Raw genomic sequence first — 22,091 nt, forward strand, 5'->3', positions numbered from 1 at the left:
TTACCGTGGAAGAACCAAAATGGAAAACAGGATTCCGACAAGCTGAACAACGAGCGTTGCCAGCAGAGGGATGGAACTGTGTGGTTGACGGTACGAGACGTAGGACATCTCGATTTCATCGTTTTTAAACCGCAGTAGCCAGTTGATGTCCTTGTAGATTTCCTGGTGACCATCGCGGCTAACTAGTTCCTTGCGTAGGCGTACTTTATAATCTTCGGTGGCACTATCTTGCGCTGATTTTTCGTCCAATGTAGCATTGGATTCGGCACTGGCTGGAGTCTAGGTTTTATAAACGAAAATGACAGTTTCGTAATGGTTTTGTCTCTACATGTACATTACCTTCGATTCTTCCTCATCACGGAATACTTCCGAAGGCCCATCCGCTTCAATTACTACATCTTTCGGATCGGCCGAACCATTCATCCGGTGTTCAGCGGGACAAAACTGCAAACAAGGCACAAAAAACGGAAGCGAAGCAATAAATATATATGGGCGAGACGTGAAGCTTACAAAATATAAATCCTTAAAGCACACACACAGCAGCAGCCGCACCACAGAACAATGTCGCGTCGTTGACACTCGACAGTGTCGTCTCTTAACAGAACACTATTTATGTAAGGCTTCATGCTGCTGCTCCAGGGAACAATGGGCTGGTGTCATTTAAACCCTCAGGAGAAGTGTTTATTCAACAAAAGTCGTGTTTGGGAATCAAAGCGCATAAATCAATAAAGTTATTCTTTACCCCTGCCGGGCAGGGTTATGAAAGTCACTTCTTGACTAGCATTATGTGGGTAAGATTGCCCCTACAAAATACGAATAACGAGATCTGATTTCCTAACGATTTAAGCACAAATTATATTTCATTTGAAATCGAAAAGAAACCAGAATATGCCCGTATATCTTGAAAATATAGTTGCACCGACTGCGAAAAAAAATCACTTCCGAACAAAGTGAACGAACCCAAGAATTCACAAGTAATATCACACGTAATTTAATGTCCTTTATCCTAAACGATAATAGATTAGTTAATTCGATTTGCAGCGCTTGCCGGGGAGCATCGTCAGGTCCCTGCAATGCACCTCTTGCTGTCCCATTGTCATCCAGCTGCCAGATCCATATACGTGTGTCCCATAGTCCTCGTCATCTTAGCGCTTTACGGTTCACTGCCTGCCTGCAGCCAAGCTGGTGTGGCGTGAAGTCCTATCAGCTCGTATCTTCTCCCGGCCAGGCGAAGAAATGTGCTGGGTAAATATTTTTCACCTCGCACCTTGCACAGTCGTCTTCTCGGGCTGGAGTTTCTTACCGGAAATAAAGGGGTCCCCAACTCCGTGGCATGGCATTTAGAAGAGAAAGGGTCGTGCGCTGTTCATGGAAGATAATGAATGCAACTCTCCCAAGAGTACTTGAGGTTTTACCCATTTCATCGGTCTTTGAGCTCTGTCACAGGCAGCGTTGCCAGGTATCCAGATTTAGCTGGATTATCAAGATTTTTGAACATGTATCCAGGTAGACAGCTTTGATGTCCAATTATCCAGATTTTTCATGGATGATCCAGATTTTATCCAGATTTTATTTTCTCTGTTCCGCAAAAAGGTCATCACTTCAATTTTGGCGCGAAATTTTGCAATTTTGTCACCTCAAATTTTGCGTACCCCAAAACTTTTATTCGAAAAATTAACCTTTCACCCCACGAAATGACTGCCAGATTTTTTCCAGATTTTTATTTTGCCTTTTCCAGATTTTTGAAAAAATGACCTGGCAACGCTGGCCACAGGGCTTAATCAGTGAATCATACCGCCATCGCTATGCTGAACTTAAATTTCATTGAATCAGGAATAAACCGTTGGAACAGTTTAATGTTCATTTATGCAAAGTGAAGCCAACAGATAATCGAAGTTGGGAGAGCGAAGAATGAGACAACATTTTAATAAAGAACTACCAAGTACGAAATGCATGAGGGGTGGCGTTAATTAACTCCACAGGTGCTTTCCGCATTGCGGAACAAAAAAAGTTATTCCAAAGGTAAAACTTTTCACAGTCTGTTGATTCGAAACCATTAACGTATTTCTTTTTCAATATGGGCTTTACGAAGCATTAGAAACAATCGCAGTGTGATTCGCAAGAAACAGGAGAACCTAAATGGAACTGACGAAGCAAGAAGAAAGACGCCGTAATTCTTCGAAAGCTTGCTGCTACCGTAATGATGAATTAATTATTATTTGGATCCTTTTTGCGCTGTACAATGATTTGCTGATCGAACAGTTTTTGTTTTGCAGCGCAGAAAAAAGAATAAATTAACTGTTGAAACTTTATGATTAGGTGTAAATAATAATCTTCTTAGCCAACTCAAAATTTTCTTTTCTAATAAGCTCCAAAGTGGTTCCGACAATATAGCCAAAAATATATGTTGCTATAATTATGATACCTAATGTTTATTTCCTGCCAACCCGAAGAATTTTCGAATAATGCACAAAGTTTAGTTTATGATCATGATTTTTACTCCTTCCAGAAGTAATAGTGAGCTATGTCATTGTTAGCAAAGTTACATTCAATTTAGTTCGCTATCTAGAAATATTTTCAAAAATCATTGTCTTAAGCCGATGCATCCGAAATGATTCCGTTCAATCTAAATATAAGATATAACTTCAAATACAAGCGAACAAAATATATGATAAATAATCACAATAACGTATTGAAACTCCGCCGTATAAAGAAGCAATCGTGATATCACAGTTATCACAAGATTATAAAGTACCAGTGATTTTCCAAATAGCTATTCTACTGCAAATTGAACATTTTATTTCAAGCTCATTGTTATACTTTATGTTTTCCGCAAACGAATGCCAGGAACGGTGTTCCACATGATATCATAAATTAGTTCAATCGTCACAAGTAGCACTATCTTATCAACCGGACACGCCAATGTTCTCCACTCGGAACAAAAAATGACACCGTCCGGGCGTACTCCGCAAAGTGAGCTCTATCGAACGTGTTTCAAACTGAAGATAAATATAACTGAGTCTTGCAATGAAAAACATGAGTAACATTTATTATGTTGCTGCTACTACTATCGATTGAAATGAGTGCATGTGTGCTTTCCTCACATAACTCTTTTCGTTCTGATGAAAAAAAGTGAAAGGAGGACCAATGACCAAATCGAAACACAGTGAAGTTTTTTTTACACGATGGTTACGTACCGTGTAAAAAAGTGTAAAAACCGCGTTATTTGGAAAAACGACGTAAAAAACCGCGTTATTTGGAAAAACGACGTAAAAAATGGTGTGAAAATGTAACTGTATATTAGTCTATTATAGTCTATTACCGTTACTGTTACTTACTGTAACTGTTTTACGCGAGGACGTAAAATCTTGCAAAAATACGTGTGAAAAACCCGCATTATTTGAAAAAAAAAACGATGCGTTATTTGGAAAACCGTCGTGAAAAACCGTGTAAAAAGAGACTCTACTGTACGAATCAGTAAATAATCAGGAGGAATTAGTATAAAATTTTCATTTTTGTAAAATAAACTTATGACGAGTGACAACTACCATTTTGGGCTTTTTTCTACTGCTGTCAAAAAAAGTATATGTACTTAAAGAAAAACTAATTTATTTCTCATGAAGATACATTTATTATGAATAAAATGAACATTTGAAAAAGGTCCGTAACCGGCATTTCAAGGATACTTTTTCATGATGCCGAAACAAGACTGTCGACTATTTGCAGCTCGTACAAATTACTAGGCTTGAACCATGATTTAGACAAAAAGGAAAAAGTCATTCTCTGTCCACTACTCTAGTCGGAAGTTTGCAGAAGATTATACACAGTCGAAAGCGGAAGATTTTCACCTTTAAAATGGTTTACCGTGAATTTTTTTTGCCAAAATTTTTGTGTGGTTAAGTTAGTTGCGCAATGCTTCTTGTTTCGCCACCATTTTGAACAGTACTGTGTATGCATAAAGGAAACAAAAAATACTGGTTTAAAGAGGAGAGAGAGAGAGTGAGAGAGAGAGAGAGAGAGCGCTTACATACACTAATTTCTCTTTGAGGGTGTTTGTGTTACTCTGCAAGGGAGCTTTAAAAAAATCCTAAATTTTAGTTGTCACCTGTTAAGCATAAATTGTTACTATGCCGCCTTAAAAAGGAAAAGATCGGAAAAAGTCGCTTGCGTCATTCTTCAAGACGGCAGACAGACAAAAACTAAATATGAATATACCTTGCGTGGAAGTGGAGCTAAAATTGAACATTAAAATCACGAAGAATGGGACAGATAAACAGGACAGACAGATTCTGTACAGGGTGGCATCATTGAAGTAATACACGTATTCGAGTGCCCCTCGTTGTATTTTCTGTCACAACATGACAAACATTTCAGCATGTTTTGAAAGAGTGACGTATTTACTGTTTATGTGTTTGTTGTACAGTCGAATCGCTTTATAGCGATATTTCAAGGGACCGTCGTTATAGAAAAATGTCGCAATAACACTCATAATTTTTAGGTACAATTTAATCCCTCTAAAAAGACATTTTTACATACAGTCAGTTTTCAGTTCCACTCTCAAGAAAATTGCAATGGATTTAAATAGAGAACAAATAAGGGTCTTGCACCTGCAAGGATTGACTAACATCGGGATCAGGAGGAAGCTGTCACATCTGAATTTTAGCAGATTATTCGACAACAGTAGAGACTGTATTATAAAGAGATACGCAAAGAGAAAAGCAGTAAATATGACAATCCTTTGCTAATATTCTATTTTGAACTATTCTGGCAACCACATTTATTTTCGCATTAAACTTTTCATCCGCACTAGAAAGTGTAATGAAATTTCGAAACTTTGTAAGGATATATTACTGAGTTTCAATGCTTGTTCATACAGTTATTTAATTTTCAATGCATCACTCATAATATGAGCATGACGAACACATTTTTCGTTAAAACCATAATTGCACGTGATTGACAGAATTTATACTGATTGCAACACACATTCTATACGAAAAGTAACACGCATGAGTTTGCTTACTTTGCACACTTGGAGCCTCAATTCGACGGTTCACTTGGAGTTTTCAGCCTCGCTCTTTGCGTATCTGTTTATAACACCGTCTGTAGTCGACAGGACCATCAAGCGTTTCAAGGATACAGGCACGGTTGTTTCCAAGAAGATACCTGGCAAAACGGAGTGTTCGGCCTTCAGCGGTCATCAAAGCAGTCAGGGCCGGCGTTTCATGTGGGTTGTATGGGTAGTAGTACCCACTCGGAAAATATCTATGTGGGTACTTACCCACACGGAATTATCGGACGAAATCAAAAAAAAGGACTGTTGCGAGCGACAGATTTTTTTATGAATATCGTTGAGCGAGAGGTTATAAATCTACAGACTTATGTACAGTTGTAACGTTACTCAGAGAAAAGGATTTTTTTTTAATTGTTTCATTTACGATAGAGTTCTGAATTTCAATTACGAAAGATTTCTAATGTTTTGTTTTCTCGTAAAAATTTTCCATGCCAAATTTGAGCTCAATCGGACTTTGGGAAGAAGAGCCTCAAGCGGTCAAAGTTACAGTTTTTTGATCGATAAAGAAAATGTTCGAGCTGGGAGTGTCTCTTGTGTGTTCTGGTGTAGCTCGAGTCTCCCAACGCAAAAGTTTCCATGACCCTGAAATTTAATTTTTGTTTTTAAAACAAACTTATAAAAAACTATATCAGTTCTAGACATTTCATGCATTTCTAAGAGATTTGCTATAAAAAAAAATCGATTTCTGAAACTTCAAGAACTACTATTGTGCATTTTTAGGTTGGTCAAATATGTAAGACTTTCACGATTGTTAGTGAAACCCTCTCAAAAGTTCGATTAAGCTCAAATCTTCGATGGAAACTTTTTCGAGAAGACAAAACTGTTGAGTCCTAACGTTAGCATTGAAAAAAGTATTAAAAAAAGGCCGATTTTTCATGAGTTTCCCTTTACACGCACTGACGAAACTACCCATGAAGCATCAATCATAGTAACCCATGAGTCAGCAGAAATAAATGACTCAAACTCTAACCATAATGGCGAAAACAGTGAAGCTACTCCGTTCAGAAGTGTGCGCGATCAAAGAACGGTACCCCGTCACGTCGAAAACAGACATCGTAGGGGAAGGGACGCCGGTTACGCTTGTTCCGGTATCTACAACATCTTGGCACTGCTGGACTACAATTAGAGTATCGAAAGAAAGACTGGTTCCGGACAGTCGACGACCCTGAGCGACAAGAAGCTCCAAAGAATGCTGAAGAGGAAAACCGAGGGGGAAGTGGTTACATCGCTGCGTACGCTTGATCGGGAGGTCGGTTCAACCGGCCAAACAGTGGAAAAGTACCTGGCGAAAATGGACATCAGAAAGCGGAGGTCCCGTCCATTGGTTTCGGAGTTGCTCGATGGTCGAGTCGATTTTTCCGGCAAATCGCGACGTGATGATGGTGGTCCACGCCGAGACCTATCTCACCCTGGATGACAACAACTGGCAGGGCACTCCATATTTTATTTTTCCCACGAAGGAAGTGACTTCCGAGGTGAAATTCATTTCACACACCAAGTTCCCAAAGAAGGTGCTGCTGTGGCTGACAATCAGCGAGAAGCTCCGTACTGGCCGTGAACGGGGAAATTTATAGTACGAAGTGCCTGCCGAAAGTAGCGTCGTTTACCAAGAAATACCGTAGGAGCGAAGACGCGGTGCTCTGACCCAATGTGGTGTCACTACTCGAAGCAATCATTGGAGATGGAGCGGCTGAAAATCGATGCGGTACCCAGGTCGGCCAACCCACCCAACGTTCCCCAGCTGCATCCCATCCAGAGTTTCTGGACAAACCAGAACACCAACCTCAACAATCTTGCCGCGAAAATTGAGGAGGAATTGATAAATAGAACGAAGAAAGAACTCAAAAACATGCCTACACGCTTGTTCACCATGGCGAATGTTCCGATAAACTCTCGGAAAACCACTCGCAAGGGCATGGAATTACTTTTGCAAATGAGCCTATATAATTGCCTTCCATGGGAAATTGATGGGAAACATGACTACTGAACGAAATTCGAAAATCAAATTTCTCTTAAACATTCCATTGGCACCCTATTGATGCACTGTCGACTTTTCGTAAAATTTTGTTAAGGTATCAGAAGGTCATCTCCCCTCGGCTACGTCTTTGTCACCCATGAACCTTCCCTATTTCTTACTACCCACTCGGGAAAATAATGTGACGCCGGCCCTGAAAGCAGTGAAGGAACGTTTCCGTCGAAATCAAGCCCGCTCGGCAAGAGAAATGGCGTGTGAAATGAACATGAGCCACACTTCCATGCAAAATGTTGTCAAAAAGGACCTTGGATATTCAGCTTTTAAGAAGCAGAAAATTCACGGATTAACTCGTAAAAATATTGCCGACAGGGTTGCTAAATCTCAGTTGCTGCTGAAGACGCACGCAGGTCACAACATTATTTTTCGGACGAAAAGTTGTTTACTCTGGAGGCAACTTTGAATAAGCAAAATGGCCGTGTATATGAAGCATATCGTCGTGATATACCAGCCGATAAAAAAGCAGTCGAGCGATATTATTATACGTCAGCTGTCTGATGGTTTGGAGAGGTATATCGACCAAAGGGAAATTACTATTGCTATTCATTGACAGGGGCGTGAAAATAAACAAGGAGTACTAGAGTGAGGGACTAGTTCGTCAGGGGTTTTTTCGTCTTAATTTTTGCTTCGTTCTAATGAGAAATATATGACGCAGAAAACCCCTGCCGAAGTAGTCCCACACCCTACTTGCAACACGTTATCAAAAGCCATTTGCATCCTTGCGCTAAGATGTTTTTTGGGGAAGACTGTTTTTACTTTTAACAGGATTCAGCACCAGCGCATGAGGCATTAACCGTTCAGAAATGGTGTAAGCAGATTTTTTTTAATCACGGCAGATTTTTGAAAAGGACTTGTGTAAAAAAGGTATTGATGACTACAAATATTTTTAGAGTCAGAATCGTTTGTTAGATCGGTGTGATGTCCTAGGCAAAGATGAAGATAGTTATTTTTTATCCCAAAAACATACATACACAGCGAAAAAATATTTTTAAAGAAGTATATAAAAAAAATTATAATTTATTAGTTTTAAATTTTTTTTTTTGGTTTTTCAAAAACTACAAAAGGTTGACTAAACAATGCTGGTTGTCTAAATATGGAGAAATGGGTAATAAAAGTTAAGATTATGAAAATTTTGAAATTAAAGAAATAAATTCAAGCCGCAACAGTTTGTTTGATTGGTATGATGTTTTCGTTTCGTTAAATATGGTAATATACCAGTTCTAGTTAGCCCATGTTAGTTGTTATATTTTTAACTACCATTATCCTTTACTAAGTGGTCGAATTCCATCTTTTGTTTTTTATCCTATTTTCCTACTTTTCATGTTATTAGAAAAATTAGAAAAGATTACGGAAAGTTAAATAGAACTTCTAAATTTAATTATTAAAGTTTCCTTTCAAAGTTCCATTTTTGATCAGCCCATTTTCATTTTAGGCATCATTTGGTTTAGTTAGTCAGTAACAAAGAGAGCAAGAAAGCTTGTGAAACTGTACTCGTTCCTTCTAGTTTCATTGCTTTGAATTGCAAGTAAACGTAAACGTAAAGCAAATTGATACTATTGTTGTTATTTTCGTATACACTAAAGTCTCTTCTTACGCGGTTTTTTACGCGCTACGTATCCGCGCGTAAATATAGACTGTAGTGTATATGTTAGATGCCCATTTGTATACACGATTGTATGGGTATGATATATGTTGTCGATTACTGGGTGAGAACAAAAGGAATCGAAATTTCGGCGTAGTGTGTGTTGTGCTTCCATATATACCGTAAAATATGTTTGAACTGTAAATCCGATAATTATATCTATTTGATTTATAACGTGATTTCTTTGTGTAGAAATATACAAACAGCAATATTAGTTTTGTAATTCACTAAATATCGAAAAATGGTTTCACATGTCATGAACTAATTGAATAAAAGATACAGTACGTTTTGCAACAAAAAAGGTCCCGTTTGTTCTGGCAACAAAAATACCATATACATGCTGTAGCGAAGTAAACCTTTCTTTTGAAAAAATTGAAATTTTGTTCTTTTTTTTTATTCTCGCTTATTTTCCGTCGGTCTAGTTCCGCCACTGTTGTGGCCAATCACCGACGCCCAGGGAGGCGACTCAGTTTTTGTTTTCTTCTGTTTTTAATTACCAAAGCAAATGTCAAATTATATCAGCTCACTGCAGTGTGAACGCTCGAAGTGATATCCGATATCATCTGGCGATATCAGGTGATATCCGGCGTAATCTGAACAAGGCATAAGCCGTTGTGAGATTGTGCCAGTGGGGGTGAGATTGTTTCCTACTTATTTCGCTGCTATTGTTGTTTCTCTCACGGGAAATAAGGTGTCTAGTTACAGCATTTTATTCAGGCAAAGGAATATCGGGGAAATATTCTGTTCCAGATTATGCAACGGAAGGTTGCATCGATTATCTGTCGGTCGGTGGGAATGGAATTTTGTGTCTTTACTCCAGAAGATGTCGAAATGGGCAGCGTCCACTGTCGCTCATGGAAAGCTAGATTCAGAGTAAGCGACGTGGGCGAACCAAACCACTGTTACTTTAATCCTGTTTTGCTTGACAACAGTAGTTGATTCTAAAATTGGGAAAAATATGTCTGAAGTTTTCAACGGATTTATTTCGGTCTTGCAGCAATCGATTTTAAAATCATCTGTGCATCCGCCCACATGCAGAAAATTTCAATTTGATTATTCGAACTATTGTACTATTCAAAATTGTCAAGTCTTGTTAAAACCCAGATTTCGACCTCTGATTGGTCGCTTAATGCTTGCTTTCTCTAACACGGTCGATAGAATATGAAACCTAGTTCACCGGGAATGCACTATTTGGACTATACAAGAGCCTGCTTCTGCTCAAGCAAATCATTTTACTAGTGGATAGTGGGAAGGGCGGTCCCAACTAAGTAGCAGCTGCTTGCAACAGCGATAGGTTTCTCGTTTTGAACTAGAATTCAAAGTGAATTTTATTTCAATCTACATGTACTCCGACTGTTGAAACTTGTTTGTGCCGCATAATGTTTGTTCCATCCCTATTCAGTGATGTCGTATTTATATATGGAAATTGAAATTCGCTAGCATTCCAACTCCTCATTTGCACAAAATTTTGAAATTATCAATACACCTCTTTCAAATGTCAAACGGGGAAAAATTATATTACTGCCAATAGACAATCAAGAATTATTTCCTTCAACTCAACGCAGGTTTGTCTGTGTACCGTAGTTGTTCGAATAACAGAAGGGTTGTATGCAAAGCCACGACCACAAGGTAGACGCAGAGCTACCTAAGGTTGTTTGTTGCATTACTTGCATTGTTGCGTTCGAGAGTTAAATAACCATTAACCAATACTAATGAAATAATTTTCTGGAAATAATGTGATGACACTCAAGGAATTTGAAATGGTATCTGGAGTCAAAGATGTTGACTTCCAGTTCCTGGAAAATTGCTAAAGCCGGCCAAATACTAGCTTGTATGAGTATTACCGGAACCGGAAATTGTATTCATAGGTCGTAAATCTACCCAATTTGCCATTTTGAATCTTTTCAGGGCCACGAAATTATTTCCAGAGAGTTTTTTTTAATAGTGTAAAATAAAACTTATCAACAATAATATAAGACAGTCTACCGTAATCTTAGCGTCTATCATTCAAAGTGTTCGTGATCACTCCTGAGTGCAACAATGCAAGTGTTGTAATGAACTTGATGTAGTTCTTTTGTCAATCTTGCGGTCGTGTCTTTCCATACAACCATTTCGTTATTTGAACGAATTATGGTACAAAAAAAAGTTTACGGTGTACATTTTTTCGCCAAAACAAAATTATTATCTACACCCTTGCCATCACACCGATCAAACAAATCGTTCTAAATATATTTGTAACCATTTTACATAGGCCCTTTTTAATAATTTTATTTTTCAGTAATTTAAAATTATTCGTGATTTCAAATAAAATACTAATAAAACAAAATGTCATCTTTAACCTTCCGATGGGATCTGTGCAAAGTTTCAACCAAATCAAGAATGACAATTGAAAAAAATTAGGCTTGGGACATTTTTTACGGAACTGTTTAACAATATTTCGACCAGAACAGACACACCAACAAACAACAACAAGACAGAACAACGAGCAAAATTAGCGTCAACCGCGAAGGATGAAACGTGATTCACAAATTTATTTGAGCGTTGATTAAAAACAGTTAAAAGCCAACAGCTAAGAGTGATTAACGTTTTCCTCAATTGCTCAATATAAAGTTGTTCAGATGATGTTGAGATTTAAACTTGTACAGCACGAAATTCAACCATTCACGAAACCTTTCACGCTTTTAACAAAGTGAAATTTGTGGATTTATATTTTTCTGTCATGACGTGTTTAAAACTCACCGGTTTCACCACCTTGGTGATGAAGAAAGTCTTCAGACCCGCTATCCGTAGCGCTTCCTCCCGTTTCTCTCCGAAGGCAGGCTCCACTTCGAATTCTCCGTTCAGAAAGCTCAGAGTTTTGTCGGAAAGGTGAACTCGGCTAGCCAGAAAAAAAAAATCGCATAATTGTTGCCCGAATTAGCAGGTTGAGATTGGGAACGGAGATAAAAAGTCATAATCAGAATCAGCAAAGTCGAATGACTTCATTATAATTTTTCGCTCCCGTTACACGCAATTTACATTCAACCTACCCGGCCTTGCCGCTCGATTCCATCTTGTTAGCCAGTTCAACGTCTTTCGAGTAGACATCGAACTGCCACTGACGCTGGCCGAGAATTCCTGCCAGCACGGCTCCTGTGTGGATACCCACCCTCATGTCGACCGGGGAGTTGGTCTTCTGTTGTACGTACCTGAGAAAAGTAACAGAAAGAAGTTCGCAAAAAAGAAACTGCCATTGCTAGGGTTTATCTGCTAACTAATTAATGACGATTAGTGTTGTATGTGGGGGTGCTTTGAATAACCAGAAAAAATATTGTATTTCTTTAGAAATCACACTCAAGTTAAGCCTAATTTGTTTCCCATTCGCTATCAACTGACCTTAAATAATAAAGTGCCCCATAGCTTCTCCCCATTCCATCCAAACTTACTTAATAGCTTTCACCATGGATAGCCCCATGTGGACGCACAGAACAGCATGATCCGGACGTTCCACGGGAGCCCCGCTGATGCAGTAATAGCAGTCGCCCAGAATTTTTATCCTTAGTTGCTGGTATTTCTACGAACAAATAGAGAGAATGTGTGTCAATAGACATTAAAGCTTAATCACTGCTTATTGTGCTAGGAGAATTAATCCGAAGTTTTTTTTATCAACAACGCAACGACGACAGAGGCATCGAAAAAGTTTACGATTTCGTAGTATGACAAACTTTTGCTTCCAGAAATTTACAGGGATCATAAACCTAACATAGATTAAATGCGCAATGAAGAGGAAGTTACAACCAAACAAATGAATTATTTCCAAGGTTGCCGCTCTACTACGTCCCTGGTTGCTATAGATTCGAGGAAACGAAACAACAGAAGAGGTCCAATAATGATGCTGTTTCATCTTTGCAATAAAAAAAAGTATAGAATAGGATTCGTTGAAGCAGAGAAATTGTGTTGCTCGTGGAAGCCATGAATATGACTTGTAAATTTGTTTCTCTTCTCTTTTTCAATAGTAACTCAAGGAAATAGTTAATTGGAAGATGGAAGACTAATGAAGCAAATCTCTGTTAAAGTGGCTATGCAGTATACCATTCTTGTACAATCATTTACCAACTGAAACATACTTATACTCACCTCTGCAAGTCGGTCAAAGCGCGCGAAAAGCTCGTTTAAAATTTTCACCAAATCTTGAGCAGAATACGTTGACGAAATTGCGGTGAATCCGACAATATCTGCATATAGAATACTGAAAAAGAGAGAAAGGAGAAAACTTGATTCACACTCTTCTTTTCAACGGTGACACCCGTTAGCGTACTAGTAGTAGATTACGTGACTTATCAGTATTCGAGTATGAACTCGGCAGGAAGAAGAAGAAATCTCTTGTCCAAGCCGTGTGTGACTTTTATTTTTCGTGTTTATATTTAGACCGTAGATAACCGGAAGTCATTCATGCTTGCTTTGGTTGATGATTATGTTCGTAACCATTTTGTTCTTTTCCCTTTGCACTGTAAATATTGATGTCAACAAGCGAACATGAACACTATGGAAATGCATAGGATATGTGAATACACAAAAAATGTTAAATTATCAATCAAGTTTTCACAGAGTTAAATTAGTAATTTAGAATCCAATCCACCAGTTGCAATGCAACCGATAGTCGTAGTTGAGCTTCCTGCCAGTAAAAACTTTCGTTGACCGGTCATCCATCGTCGCTGACCTTCAGCAATGCAATCAGTGAATTGAACCCAAAATCCCAACAAGAAAGATAGTGTTTCGTAATGCCATCCGCCTTAAATAAAATATTGAATCGACTAAGCATTCATCTGAATTTTGGATGAGCTTTTTTTTGTTCGGATCCACAGCCTCATAACCCCGAACAATCTTTCTTTCGTTCGCGAACCAAATAAATAAATTATTCGGGGCTGTTGCCCATCGTTCATGAAAAAACAATCATCCTAATACGTTAAAATATGAGGAAAACTTTTCGGAAGGCATCCTATAGCGTTCCTTGTTGGCATCAAACGGTTATTTAGGCCTAAACGGTTTATTCTGTATGGAAAGTACAACTCTTCCGAACAAGTTTTATTACCGCCCAATTTTTGTAGCAGGCTTAACATATTAGAAATGTACCGTACTCCGTACGATCATAAACATTTACAATTCGAAACAAACCGGTTTCTGATGATTTTATGGTTTGCGGTGGCATAAATGTGAATTGGTATATAGAAATCAAATAGTTGGATTTTACTACAAGATAGGTACAATCACGCGCTGCGTGGAATTCGAGCACCTTACGGTATTACACCGAAAGTGGTTATTATCAAATAATCATAAGGCAATTCTACGTTATCCCGGCGTTTGTTGTTACCTTTTGGTTTGTTTGCGTCGGCGAATATAAACCTAGTTAATCAATACGGCTAAAAGCACAAACATAACCAACTGAGGTTAAGGATTTTCACGTAGGCAGAGAACTAGCTACGAAAATCGACACCAAACCGGATAACCGAATATTTGTTACATTGTCTTTGTCAGTTCGCCGCTACATGGTGCCTAATGTGCGGGCGTTGTATATGCTTTGACTCTTACCTCACATTTTCATGCCGGCTCATGTAGATTTTCTTGAACTGTTCCGAGTTGGTGGATCCCAAATCTTGACGCATTTTCACCGCCACATGCTCTGGAAGCACAGAAAGGAGAAGTCGTTCCTGTGAAAAGAGATAAGAACTGCTTTAGTTAAGTATAGGATAAATAATTTAATAATGTGAAAATCGGTTACTAAATAAAACATTTTTACTGATATCGAAAATATTTTTATGGCAAAAAATTAATCGAATTAAAAATTAAATTGTATAGACCAAAGATCGAAACGTTATGTTTTTAAATTCGAAGTTGGGATTTTTCTTGAAAATTTCTGTATTTGGCTTTTGTCATATCAGCTATTCCAAAAATTTCACAGTGAATTTGCGAAACGCTGAAATTGTTTTTTTTATTGCAATTGTTTATTTATATTTATGTTCAATTGAAATTATTGATACAATATGAATGCGATTTCGTTCTGCTCATTCTTCAGTATGGTTAAGAGATACTAATGCTCGTTTATGTAAAACTATGGAACCACTTGATTTCATTATTTTTAATCACGTTCTATGAAAACTGTCGAGCAATTTTGTCCTGGGATTCTTCAGAACAATTTTTTGGGCTGTCGTTTCACGGATATATTTCCTCGTCCTCAGGGTTTGCCCATACAAACGTGTTTTCGTCAAATGGTATTACAAATTTATATTCTTAACACACATCACATGCTTGCAATTTGCTGAGAAAGTTAACCACTAATCTTCTACAAAAACTTTCAGTTTAAGCTTTATTTATGCAATACAAGAAAGATGAAAGGCAATCACACACTTCCTATGAATTCGCTCTTACCATTAATCCTCGCTCGAGAGGTTATAATGTGGAAGTGATTCTATATTCGATGAAATGTGTAATTTGAAAGTTACACGAGCCAGTCGTTGATTAGTGGTAAGTGAAGTAATAATAGTGAAAGGTATGACAGGCTCGACAACAAAATTTACTCGCAACACATCTGGGAATTCCTACACATGTACTGCATTAATTTGCTCTGCGGTCATTCAGCAGTCAATGACGCGGTGTATGAATATCAGGGTGCGCAAGTATATTTTTATTATTAAACCTAAGCTCAACATCGTAGTAGTTATGTCAACAATTACTTAGTATAACATAAGTTAGGAATTTAGGGTCGTTTTATCTATAAACTTTTAAAATAAGGCCACACTAATGTACCTATTTTGCCATACGTTGTTCTGCAGTATACAACAATGTATTGACAACACCGCCTGGTTCAAACTGCACCTAAAAGCACAGCAGCAAATTTCATTACAACCAATGGCACTCATCGCACAAGTTTCCCTCTGACACGCGAACCGGAAGTCAAGCTCAGTCATTATAGCTGAGATTTATCCTTTGCTGGGTGTAACTGGGCTGTTGTCTGTCGATATAATGCTACTATATGGTGAAATAATGAATAGATGCAGAGATGCAGAGCACCAGTATAATATTATTCCCGCAAAGACCAGGAGCGCCTGAACTTTAACAGTTTTACACCAAGCAAAATAGGGAATCATCATTGACAGCGAGGAAAAGACCCAGCAGACGCCCATGAATTCAACACTTGTGCTTAAAATGTTTCGTCTCCCCTGGCAACGACTAAAATGCTGACATCGTCTACGCCAATTTGACTAACGATCTTGCTGACACATTGATGTCCAGCAGTATTCAAATAAATCGTTCACTAATCGAATCAATCTACCACCACTGCCATCAAGAGTACCAGCGTCTGGTTAAACTTTTCCAATATTATACTGACCACTCGGTGCTCTCGAAGAGGGCGTAACATCCAAACTATCATTTCGTGAATTTATAGTTTGACCAACTAAATGATATACACACTTCTAAGATTAAGACAATTTATGGTTCATCGTTAAAATTTATGACGTCCATTTATCATCAGAAGTCACAGTTTTTAGTTGAAATTGATAAACTTTTGCACTCACCTGCTCAGCCGATTGCTCCTCGATCAGCATTTTCACCTCTAGGCCTTGTTTCGCTTCAAGAAAAGCTCTTCGTTGTTTAGCTTCGGCCAAAAAGTAGAACAGCAACCCGATCGCCGTTGCTGCTATCAACAAAAGAATGTTGATAATTTGCTGAAAATACACAAATCGGGACGGTAATTGTAGTTAGACAAATATTTTTAGAGTCAAATAACAGAGAGCCGTACGTTCGAACGTAAACAAAGCGTAAACACTCATTTGATATGTTTCCGTTTGCACATACGCTTGTTTGTTGGTTTACGCTTGATTTGTTCTTTTATGTAAACATAATGTATTGAATTACACTGTCAACCATGAAAATGAAAACTGATTGAACTTGAATTATGATAAGAGTTCATCGTTCAACGTGCATTACGTAACTCTCAAGTTTTCTTTACCTGTTCCCAGAAAAAGTTTTCCTTCTTCGCCAACCCGATGATTGCATTGATGTAGGTTACAAAGGACCCCAGTCCCAGCAGGATGCCAGTATATTGGAGAATCACGGGAAGCGTAACGTACACCAGAAAATTAAGCAGCACAGCCCACCCGAGGAAGTCTCTGAAAATAGGTTCAGAAGCAAAAGATTTAGCCTGAAGTCTAGTTTTATTTTTTTCTGATTTGTACATTGTCTAAAATTATGAAAAAAACTGTTTATGTAACACAGAGAAACATTTCAATGGAGAACAAACTAATTTTTCGATTCCTGGGAGATATGTTAATGTAATAATGAGGATTATCCTCATTATTACATGAAAACATAAATTTAATCCACCCCTGCTGTATGTACATCTTCGAGGAGAGACCCGCTATAAATAGATAATTTTGCCTTTAAACAATTATCCCATAGGCTTCAGATACTACCGTTATTTTATTACAACATGGTAGCCGGTAGGTAACGGATTAGGATCCATTGCGTTCATTTATCTAAACAGTATTTGTAGGCCTTTTTGCATATTTTTATCTAAAACAACAAAATTGTTTTGATGATAAAAACCAGCAATTTTCAAAACTCGAACATGTTTTAAGTAGGAACGTGCATCGTAGCTCTAAAAGAAAGTTACACAGTACTGAGGCTTTGGAAGATGCACGCAAAACAGAAAAGCTTCGTATGGCTCAATTTATTTATCCTAAATAATTTAAGTTTGATTTTTATAACTAGGTAGTTTGAAATGAAAGTATCCATTTCAAACTACCTAGTGTGGCTACCTACCTATGGCAAGTCTTAATGTTTAAATAATACGTATAATAATTAGGGACAGAGGTAAATCGCGATTTCGCGGAAGCCGCGAATTCCGCGAAATCCTGCGTCGGCCGCGAAATTTACAAAAACCCGCGAAATGTCGCGAAAGTAATGAAAAATAGCATCGTTCTATGTCAATCTTGAAACATTGAGATTCGAAACCTGCGAATTTTCTGAAAAACAGCGACACTGACAAAGCTGAAGAATAATAGGCACCTCGAGGGCTACTTTTCCTACGCAACCAATAAAATGAAACAGTGCTTATCTGCTCTCTTACAACGCGATATTGTCAACCTGGAATTGTCTTCGGTTGCTAGATCCTCTTCGAGCAAATATATTGGCGATTGATAGAATTCCAGAGTGTGCAGCCAAAATCGAAGTTGCTAAATGTCCTAAGTACCTACTAGTAGGCAATTTTAAAATACCTGACTGTGAGATCGGTACGGTATTATAATTTTTGTAGGTATTCGGATCGCGGACGTCTTCCTGAGCTTTTTCTGGTTGGCAAATAATATTTATCAATTCCTGAAAACTCAGCGGGGGCCTAGTGTGGTTGGTAACGTCTTCGCCAACCACGCTCGACGCCTGGGTTCGTATCCCACCGCCGACATAGGTGTCGATGGTTGTGAGGTGGCGTGATCCACTCACAACCAACCCAACTGGTCTAGATTAAATCCTAGCCGACACCGGGAGATTTTCTGAGGCGAAAAATCTCTGGGATCACGCCTTCCATTGCATGAGGAAGTAAAGCCGTTGGCGCCGGTCCGTTAATAAACGGGTCGTGAGTTAGGGTCCTGGGTGTGGAGTCGCCTCCCTGGGCGTCGGTGATTGGCCACAACAGTGGCGGAACTAGACCGACGGAAAATAAGCGAGAAAAAAAAAATCCTGAAAACTCGGTAAATACGAAACGCAGCGTGAGCCAAAAGTACGTGCCTATCGACACCAAAATATAACTGAACACAATTTGACACAGTATGTACTTATAGTCAGTGATGCAAAGAAATCATGAATCGTACGGTTAAATTACCGTATGTTAAATTAAAAAAAAAAACAGTTGTTTCTTATTGTTACGAAAAATTTTACTTTATTCAGTAGTGTAAAAATAGTTGCCGCGAAATTACCGCGAATGTTGAATATTTTCTATTTTGCCACCCGCGAAATTTCAACTTTTTTGCCGCGAATTACCACTGTCTCTAATAATAATGTAATGAGTTTTGCAAAAGCTTGCACATGAACCTCAAATATGTCAGAGGTGCCAGATATCTTTGCAAAGTGCAATGTTGACTAACTTCTTCATTCGACTCGTATAATCGGTAGTAACGGTAGAAATCCAGAGTAATAATAAAGTGCATCGCGAAAACCGTGGAGGTGTTGAATTTTAATGTTTATATTTGATTTTATACACTTCTACCACAATTCACACAGTGCAACAAAAATTGACTTTTTCTCTGTTTGGCTTTTATATATTTTTTTTTGTGTATTTAGATGCAAAACCAAATTTCCCCGACTTTGAACATATTTCAACTTAAAGGGGCAACAATCGCGCCATTTTGAAATTTTGAGAAATCGGAAATTTTCGAAGTTTATCGACGCAACTTTGTTTTAAAGCCAAATATCAAAATTCTAAGAGTAGTATCTTCTTACCCATATTTAAAACCCGAATTATTCCACTTAATCCACCCAGCGGTGAGACCCAGCCTCTCTCATTCGAACTTATTATTTGTTAGAATAAATTTACACAATCACTCCAATTTGGAAAAAAAAATACATTTTGATAATTTTTGGTAACCAACAGCACAATTATACCGAACATTCAAAACCTAACATTAACAAATGACATGAAATAAATATGTTTCAAATTTATAACGCGATTTTTTTTTATCGTGGTATAATCGAAACGCCACTGTACTCATATATGGATCGGACTCGATTATATATAGACTCGATTATAAATCATTTTAAATACCACTATTTATACAGTCAAACCTCCATGAGTCGATGTTCTAGGAGTCGATATTTTCCTATACTCGATGATATTTTCAGTCCCTTTGATTTCCCATACAAACTCACTCGCAGTAGTCGATATTTCTATTACTCAATGCCTCCTTCGCTCGATGGTCCCGTATGGTAACTATGCTAGTTGCTTGGTTTCTATGAGCCGATGTTGTTTTCAAATTCCAAGTTCTGCTGACGTGAAAGAGTGAATGGAAGCTCAATTCCCGCAGAAGATGAGGGAAACTGAGAAATGAAGGAATAATGTGCTGACTGATGTTAAAATGTGATAGGCTAGATCGCATTTTGATTATTTTTGTTAGCGAAAGCGAAACTAGACGAAACAAAAATCTCTAGGGCAATAATACTGGAAGCTCTACAGTTAGCAAAAAATCTTGCTTCAACATTATCTAACTAAATTTATGATCCAGCAAGAAATCATTTAATAGCAGAGGCGAATCACCTAAAAGCCTCTCTAATGAAGAAATATTATCAGATGCTCGAAACTCATATTTTTCTGATTTTAACATTTGCAAATTTTGACTCTTGCTATCAAAAAATGTTAGATTTACACGGTGACAAAAAAGTCCGGTCACACTTTTTTTGGGGACGGCCTACACGTTGCATCTCTCTGGTGCCATCTATATGTCAATTGAAAAGGTTAACTTTGCTGCCCAAAGTGGCAGAGTTTCGTTTCTGTGCAGTTCGTTTACATTGAGTTGTGAGCCATGGCATAGTTAAGAGCAGCTGTTATCGCTGAATATGTGAAAGGGTACAAACCCGGACACATATTCAAACACCTAAAACCGCTCGGAATCAACCGGAAATTCATGTAACGGACCATAAATCGGTACCTAGAGACCGGAGGCACCGAGGACAAGACACAATCTGGACGACCAAGGTCTGTAAGGATTCCAAGGCTGAAAAAGATTATACGAGACCGGATTCTACAAAGGACCAGAGGTACCAACGGTCGCGGGAGTTGCTCGGTTGGCGCGCAGATGACGAGATTATTTTTTCGGACGAGAAGCTGTTCGTTTTGGAGCAAACAGTCAATCGCTAAAATCATCGAGTTTGGAGTGTGAGCCTCCAGCAAGCTCCTGCGGACAAGCTGAACGTTTATCGGTTCCAAAATAAGACGTCAGTGATGGTTTGGGGAGCCATTTGCAAGAGAGGTAAACTGCCTCTTATTTTTATCGATAAAGGGGTCAAAATCAACGCTGCGTACTACCTGGACACGGTTTTGAATAAAAATGTTCTGCCTCAAGCTTAACTATTGTTTAAAGACGATAACTACTGCTTCCAGCAAGATGGCGCCCCATCCCACACCGCAAAGGTTGTTTAGGCGTGGTGTGAGAAAAACTTGACCGATTTCATTTCGAAGAATGAATGGCCTCCGTCCTCTCCGGATCTGAATCCACTGGATTATTTCGTGTGGGGATACATGATGTCGAAGCTGAACGACTATAAAATGACAAATTTGGAACAATTCAAGCGAGTTATCACGAAAATCTGGCACGAGATGCCGATGGAGCACGTGCGCGCCGCTTGCGACGACTTTCCGAGACGTCTGAAGCTGGTTCGATCAGAGAAAGGTGGTGTAATTCCGACATATCGTCTGTGAAGTATCTTTATGAGTTACTGAATAAAGCTATGAAAGCCAGATTCAGATTTTCTTCTTATTCTTTGAAATATTGAGATTTTCCTGTGTGACCGGACTTTTTTGTCACCCTGTATACTGCCGCGCATAGCAAGTCAGTCCCATTTGCATTTTCACGAAAATTGAGTTATTACGCGTGAATGGTAGCTAACAAGGCATAGTTTCGTAACAATGGATGAGCTCAACAACTTTGTTCTCTAACACTGCTGGAAAACATCAAAACATATTGTCCCATCTCGTGAGAAACAATGTTATAAAATCATATAAAAAGGCGTTTTTCTCGGCTTGCTGAAAATGCAGGTGGGACTGACATGCTATGCGCGGCAGTATAGTATAAAAAATCAACGGACATATAAAAATGCCCTCACTTCTTATCTTAACTTTTGCTATCAAAGGAAAAGTAACTTTTACATGGTATATTTTTTCTGCAATTTAACTATCTATAACATTGTCGATTACAGTATTTCAATAAAACATGTCATTTTTTAGTATATTATGTTTTACACATTGACAATTTTTTTTCTTTGGAGCACTTTTATACCTTTAGTTTTTTCAGTGATTGCTATACCTTTCTAGGAGAAAGACAAAAACAGATCTTAAATCGCACCAAAACTGAGCTCAAAACGGTGATTCTATGAAAACAGTTTTCACATGGTTTTAGTGTATTTCATAAAGCAAAATAATATCGAGTATGCCTGAGCATCAATGATAATGCGCTAATATCTAAAAGTGGTAGTCGAATTATGTCTTATATTGAGTAAAAAAGTCTCAAGAAAGAATTGATTGGTAGGTGTCTGATCCATGTAAAATGTCAGCAACATATCAATTTTGCCCCAATTCCCCTACAATACTAAAACAGGTTCTT

At 38.3% G+C, this 22,091-nt stretch overlaps 1 protein-coding gene across 9 annotated transcripts in view; it reads right to left on the reverse strand.

Moving 5' to 3' along the window:
• The window catches only part of LOC129730509 (adenylate cyclase type 3), a 74,191-nt gene that overhangs the window by 18,489 nt on the left and 33,611 nt on the right, over positions 1-22,091 (reverse strand). For all 9 annotated transcript variants that reach the window (XM_055689898.1, XM_055689897.1, XM_055689896.1 and 6 more), the window contains 9 exons: positions 16,733-16,892; positions 16,299-16,448; positions 14,314-14,432; positions 12,862-12,973; positions 12,171-12,298; positions 11,775-11,933; positions 11,485-11,623; positions 340-444; positions 5-279 (listed from right to left, as the gene is read on the reverse strand). In XM_055689898.1, the coding sequence (XP_055545873.1) occupies positions 5-279; positions 340-444; positions 11,485-11,623; positions 11,775-11,933; positions 12,171-12,298; positions 12,862-12,973; positions 14,314-14,432; positions 16,299-16,448; positions 16,733-16,892 (1,347 nt within the window). The remainder of the gene's footprint in view (positions 1-4; positions 280-339; positions 445-11,484; positions 11,624-11,774; positions 11,934-12,170; positions 12,299-12,861; positions 12,974-14,313; positions 14,433-16,298; positions 16,449-16,732; positions 16,893-22,091) is intronic.

This window comes from Wyeomyia smithii, chromosome 3 (genome assembly GCF_029784165.1).
Source record: "Wyeomyia smithii strain HCP4-BCI-WySm-NY-G18 chromosome 3, ASM2978416v1, whole genome shotgun sequence".
Taxonomy (NCBI): Eukaryota; Metazoa; Arthropoda; class Insecta; order Diptera; family Culicidae; genus Wyeomyia; species Wyeomyia smithii.